Genomic DNA, 6,771 nt, shown 5'->3' on the forward strand with positions numbered 1-6,771 from the left:
CCTCCAGGTGGTCTCTGTACAGGTAAAAATAAAAAATAAATTTTTTTAAGTTACAAATCAACTTATAAAACAAAATATGCATCTTTTTTCTTCAAATATGTGAATAATATTTAAAAAGATGCATATTTTGTTTTATAAGTTGATCATATAAGAATGATTTTAATAAAAAAATTATAATAATTTTTTATTGCATTTCTCGCCGAATTACGCAATTTGGAATCATTTGAGACAACGTTATTTTTTTTTCAAAAATTTTTCCCCTTACAAGCAACTCTGTGGGGTATATCTTAAATTCAGTGCTACTCCTGCGCTTTTAAAGATATTGAAACAAAATCTTTTTGGGTAGGTCAGTAAAAAAATATTTAAATAAAAAAATTTCGGCGGGACCGCCGCCGCCGTTTTTTTTTGAAAGATTCCAAAACCAGGGGTAATTAGTGACACAATCAAAAAGATTTCACCCAATTATCTCTAAAACTAAGGGAGTAGCACCCAAAATTAAATTGCTGGTATGTCGTGTGACGAGTCACCACATTTCCACCCCCCCCCCCCCCCTTTACTATAGAGCAGTGCCATACATTTAATAAACATTTAACATGATAAAATAGGTAAAACAGGAAACCTTTCATATGACGAAAACTTTAGAAGTCTTTAATTTCAGACTGACAGTAAAACAACCATATATTAATTCTGTTCAATAATGACTAACCAACCATACAGGATTCAAGACGTTAAGCCACTCTTATAGAAAGCATTGCTCACGGCAAGAAAAAAATATTAAATTAAGTTGGGATTTATTGAATTTTAACAAAAATATAATATAAATAATTGTGGTAACCAAAAGAAATGCATAGCCTAAGCGGCATACAATCAAATATTTTACACAAATTAGAATCAGGGGCAACAAAAATAAAATAGCTCAGCGCCTATCCTTCGGAATTCCTTGCGGTGAAAGTAAAAGAAGCTTTTAACTTTAAGAAACAAAAAAAACCGAAGAAGTCCAAACTTATAACTACAATGTTTAGATAAAATTAAATTAAACAATGGGGTCAGACAGCGATGGTAGAGGAAAGGAACAGGCGGCGCTGGCCGTTGGCTTCCACAATGCTGCTGTACTTTAAGTTGCCCATTAGACCGGAAAATTCACTTCTTCTTACCAGCGGCAGTCTTGGCAGCCTTTGTTGTGGTACCAGCAACCTCCTTGGGGGTGGTGGACTTGATAACACCGACAGCAACAGTCTAAACAAGTTAGAGTACTTTAAAATGAAAATTCGCTGATAAAATTAAACTTCGTAAAACACTAATCATTGATAAAAAGTTGTTGAGGGGGGGGGGGGGGGGGGAAAGTATTTAATTTAACTATTTCGTAATTAATGCGCAAATAGCACATTCGATATGAAAGATTTAAGGTCATTACGCCCCCCCCCCCCTTACGTAGAAATAAACTTTTAGAAAAATTCTTGTTTTAACTTGTGTGAAAGGATACATTTTAGATATCTAGTACCAGCGGCTACCGGCAGATACCCGTAACTTTTCCAACTTCTCATTTTTAGGTAAACATACCTACCAAGGATTACTCGTGCAAAGTTTCATAACGAAATTTGGATTCAAAATGCCATTTGCATATAGAGCACGAGATGGTTTAATTACCCCCCCCCCCCCACCCATGTAATCCTATTATATAAGGTATTAAACTTTTTTGGTTCGTAGCGAAGAATCTCGCTAACCGCTGAACAGAAATAATTCTCCATTTCAGTAAAGCTTATAATATTCCCAGGATGGTTTTAGGCTATTCATTTATTAATGGACAAGTCTTGTTATGGTTTTAGGCTATTTTTCGGACCTTTCATATCCCTTCGAGTCGAGCCCCTGGATGCTAGGGGCGCAACCGCTAGTAAAGATAAAATATAAAAGTAAGCAATTTACAAGATAGTTTTTTTTTTAAAGCGAAACCAACATACCTGTCTCATGTCTCTGACGGCGAAACGTCCAAGAGGAGCAAACTCACTGAAGGGCTCGACGCACATGGGCTTGCTGGGGATAAGCTTTACGATGGCGGCGTCACCAGACTTAATGAACTTAGGCTCAGTTTCAGTAGCCTTACCTTAAAAAAAACAGTTAATCGTTTAATTACGCAATAAAAAAACTATCACGCGTTGAATTGGTCATCTTGTAGTCAGACCCGAAAGATAATACATCATTGAAGCGTTAGACAATAGATAGTTATCGCGAAACTCAGGGTTCCGGAGCCGGGAGCAGCAACATTTTTGGTGGAGCCGGAGCCGTACTTTTCGTATTCCGGACTAGCTAAAAATGATTTTTTAAAATAATATTATAATTTGGCAACGGTCTATTTCCATATAATAAACTGAAAAACTATTGTTACTTAACAAATAGACACACATCCTTCTACTTTTATATAGCTTTAATCAAATAAAAGCAAAATATTTTTATAATATATATTTTATTTTATCAAATTCAATAATGAAAAAAAAATAGATATATTAATTTTAAGGTAGGAGCCGGAGCCGCATCAAAATAATACGGCTCCGACACCCTGGCGAAACTGATTGAAAAGACTTGAAGGTAAAATTGTTAATTTCAAAAACAACCGAAACATAAAACTACCTGTACGTCTGTCAACCTTCTCCTTGATCTCAGCAAACTTGCAGGCAATGTGAGCGGTGTGACAATCCAAGACAGGAGAATATCCGTTGGAAACCTGTCCAGGATGGTTCAGTACAATAACCTGATAATATCAAAATGTTATTTTTACCTAAATATTTGTAAAACAGTTTAATATGCAAAAGGATCAAACGAACGTTACACATATTTCTCTACATACTAAAGGATTATAACCATTTTGGGAAAGGGTACCACCATTCTACCTAGTGAAATCATCCCCAACTATAAACTCTGGCCGCAGCGCTCGCCACACTTTCCTACCTAGTCGCAGCGCTCGACCCCCTAACCTGCCTAGCTGCATGCGCTCGGCTCCCTAGCCTATAACCTAATTTTAAGGAAAACTTCTTATAAAAAAATAGTTTAAAACTTGTAACAAAAATTAGCAAAGAGCATAAACTTAAAAATAGGAAAGTTCCGAAAATACAGGCTTTAAACTAAAAAACTACTTATTGGGTATACCTACTAGAAACACTAAAAAAGCCATGTAAAAATATTCAGTTGAAAGAATTTCAAACATTAATTAACCCCGATCATGAATAAATTAGGAAAAGTTTAGAGTAAATATTAGCCAGGGTTTTGTATTGCAAAGTTTTAACGAAAGAATTACCTGAGCAGTGAAGTCAGCGACACCGCAGGCAGGCTTGTTCTTAGAATCTGAAGCAACGTTTCCTCTCTTGATATCCTTTACAGACACGTTCTTGATGTTGAAACCAACGTTGTCACCAGGAACAGCTTCTGCAAGAGATTCGTGGTGCATCTCAACAGACTTAACCTCAGTGGTCAGCTGGGAGGGGGCAAAGGTGACGATCATACCGGGCTTAAGAATACCAGTCTCAACTCTACCAACGGGTACTGTACCGATACCTCCAATTTTGTAGACATCCTGCAGGGGCAGTCTGAGTGGCTTGTCAGTGGGTCTTTGAGGGGGAATGATAGCATCAAGGGCCTCAAGAAGAGTCTTGCCCTTAGCTACAGATTCTCCCTTCCTCTCAACCTGCCATCCGCTGAACCAGGACATGTTGGCCGAGGGCGAGAGCATGTTGTCTCCGTGCCATCCAGAAATAGGGACGAAAGCAACGGCCTTGGGGTCATAACCGACCTTCTTGATGAAGTTAGAGACCTCCTTTTGGATTTCCTCGAACCTGGCCTGACTGTAAGGAGGCTCGGTAGAGTCCATCTTGTTGACACCGACAATGAGCTGCTTAACACCAAGAGTGTAGGCAAGGAGAGCATGCTCTCTGGTCTGCCCATTCTTGGAAATACCAGCCTCAAATTCACCAGTACCTTAAGTAATAATAAATAAATTTGGCAAATAAGAAAACAAAATTGTAAGCCTCGAATCAGACAAACTAAAAGAAAACAAATTGATTTACAAGACTTTCTATTAACCTCAGAATCTTTAATCATTTTAAGAACCTAACTTGTATAAGTTAAGAAATGTTTAAGAGGTTTGCAATCCTTGTACTAAAGTAACAGGATGTTTGTTTGTCTGTGTGTGTATCTGTGTATCTGTACCGAAGGATCTCGCTAACCGCTGAACCGATTGGGTTCTCCTTAACAGGGTAGATTCTCATATGTCCCGGGAAGGTTTATAACTATTTTGGGGGAGGGTACCACCACCCTCTCAAGAGAAATCATAATAAAATAGATTTATTAAAAAATATTTTCGCCGCATAGTGTCGCTACCGTAGTCTCGCTAGCTTAGCCACGCTGCGTAGAAGCATGAATTTAAGAGCTGATAACATAGACAAATTATTTCTCAAATTAACTATTTAAAATAAATTAAAAACATTTAAATGCCACTAGAGGCCTCTATGGGCGTAGCCGCTAGTAATTTATAAACTAATTAGAAAATTATTTACCAGAAGCAATAATAAGGACTCCACAATCGGCCTGAGAAGTTCCAGTGATCATGTTCTTGATGAAATCCCTGTGGCCAGGGGCATCAATGATGGTCACATAGTACTTGGGAGTCTCAAATTTCCAGAGAGCAATATCAATGGTGATACCACGCTCACGCTCGGCCTTCAGTTTGTCCAACACCCAGGCGTACTTAAAGGAGCCCTTGCCCATCTGAAAACATTTTTTAAAAATTAGTCTGATAATCGGCAATTGATAAAGGAGAATAATATTGGAACTATCAGGCAAATGCCTCGTACCAGTCCTCATGTATGAAAGCGGGTAAATGCTCCTAGGATTAGCCGGTAATATTTTCATCATTTTTAATTCAATTTTGGCATCAGAAATGTAAACCAGTCAATTGGATAGCAAATTTTTAAGCAAAATAGTTAGAAAACAGTTATAAATAACATTCTAACCTCCTGAGCTTCCTTCTCGAACTTCTCAATGGTTCTCTTGTCAATACCTCCGCATTGGTAAATCAAGTGACCAGTGGTGGTAGACTTGCCAGAGTCGACGTGACCAATAACGACAATGTTGATATGAATCTTCTCCTTGCCCATTTTGAGTGATTAATATCGCTTCTGAAATAAAGAATTATTAATCCAACCATACAATAATTACCAACCTGAGAAACGAAGGATATCATGTAGCGTAACATAAAATATTTTATTTAAGCTACTTTTTTGGCTTTCAATTTGAAAAAAATCATTACATACTTTGCCTGATCTAAATTTAGATCTTATTAATAATTTACACTGAAAAGAGTGCAGTGCTCAGAGAAGACATTTTCCGAAAAAAAGGGACCTTACCCACTTCAGTGAATTTAACATAAGTTTTGCTTTCAACTAAGATATAAAACCGACATTTATACAAATTTTATTAGGCCTTAGGTAGAGCCTTATATTATGAACGTTAGTGTGGCCCAAATGAAGGTCTAAATCGCTTTTCAATGTGCGTTATGTAAAAATAGGTTATGTATTGTTTGTAGGTTTTAGCCCTATGATTGATTTTAAGAAAAAATCTATCGCTATCTCGTCCAATGCATATTTATTTTCACCTTTAATCCCCCAAATTATGAAAGCCTTACACCAGATATAAAGCAAAACATCAAATTTTCTGTCTGTTTGTTTACAAACATTGAAATAAAATATTAAAATCACCAGGAATAAACATATGAAGAAAGAAAGTATAAAAATTTATTTATGTACAATTACAATAATTTGGGAAAGCCAATTCATACTGCAAAATTATTGAAGAAAAATAATTAAAGATAAGCCTTACTCTTTATTCCTGGTTTAATAAAAAACAATCAAATTATGTTTTGCAAAATTAATTTTTTTATTAGTATGCTTTTTTTAAAAGTTGAATATGAGAATAAGTATATTACATATTTTTTTACCTTCATTTAATTTTTTATTTAAGTAAATTGTCTCTTTATTGGCGACAATGTCTGTTTAGCCATGAAATTTATTAAAAACACTTTTTCCTATTTTATGTCTTTAAAATGTATATTTTATAGAGTTTTTCATCATTTCTCTTCTCATAAGACTAATAGCTACTGTTTTAGTTCAATTTCTTACACAAATTATCAATTTAAATAAAACAATGTTTTTAGAAGTTTTTTGGAATTATTCGGCATGCAGGAATGGCGGTTCTGCCTACTTTTTATGATTGCTTTATATTTGAACTCTTGTCACATTATTTTAGGTTGGCAGTTCTTTAATTATTTCTTGTTAAAATCATGAAAATATGAAGTTTTTGATAAAAAGCTTAAGATTGAAATTTCGAGATCAATTTTCATTGTAGAGAGGTCTAGTTTTCACTAAAAGGTCTACATTTGAGCCGGTATCAACTTCAAGGTATCCGCAAATTGATATGGCAAATATTTAAAAATTCATGTTTTTTTGGGCCAGTCTAATGAACGTAAACGTAGGACTAAAAGTAAAAATTTTTTTTGTGCAAAAAAATGACGAAATACAACATATTGAGTAAACTCAAAAATGGTCAAACCAACATGGAAATAGATCATAATACTTTAATAAATACAAATTACACAATACAAAACTATACCTAATTAATACTCGTCAAAGTTTAATATCTCAATTGATAGAGAAAAAACATAAAAGATCGTAATGTGTAGGAATTATTAAAAATTTCTAAACATGATGAAGAGAGTGTGAATATAAA

The 6,771-nt window shown here is 35.2% G+C and overlaps 1 protein-coding gene across 1 annotated transcript; it reads right to left on the minus strand.

Annotated features, from left to right (window-relative positions):
- Positions 1–774: 774 nt before the first annotated feature.
- On the minus strand, positions 775–5,199 carry LOC145319138 (elongation factor 1-alpha-like). Its single transcript, XM_080161004.1, has 6 exons — positions 5,001–5,199; positions 4,545–4,755; positions 3,290–3,966; positions 2,626–2,746; positions 1,959–2,101; positions 775–1,236 (listed from the first exon to the last, which is right to left on the minus strand). The coding sequence occupies exons 1-6, from the start codon at positions 5,142–5,144 to the stop codon at positions 1,141–1,143; spliced, it is 1,392 nt and encodes a 463-aa protein (XP_080017130.1). The 5' UTR covers positions 5,145–5,199; the 3' UTR covers positions 775–1,140.
- Positions 5,200–6,771: the final 1,572 nt, after the last annotated feature.

The sequence above is a fragment of the Acartia tonsa genome, chromosome 5 (assembly GCF_053477335.1).
Source record: "Acartia tonsa isolate MP-2025a chromosome 5, ASM5347733v1, whole genome shotgun sequence".
NCBI classification, from domain to species: domain Eukaryota; kingdom Metazoa; phylum Arthropoda; class Copepoda; order Calanoida; family Acartiidae; genus Acartia; species Acartia tonsa.

Coding starts and splice junctions, on each gene's coding strand:
- LOC145319138 (XM_080161004.1), bottom strand. CDS start 5,144: ATGGGCAAGGAGAAGATTCATATCAACATTGTCGTTATTGGTCACGTC. Junction 3,967..4,544: donor AGTCCTTATTATTGCTTCTG/GTAAATAATTTT, acceptor TTATTACTTAAG/GTACTGGTGAATTTGAGGCT. Junction 2,747..3,289: donor TCGCTGACTTCACTGCTCAG/GTAATTCTTTCG, acceptor TGATATTATCAG/GTTATTGTACTGAACCATCC.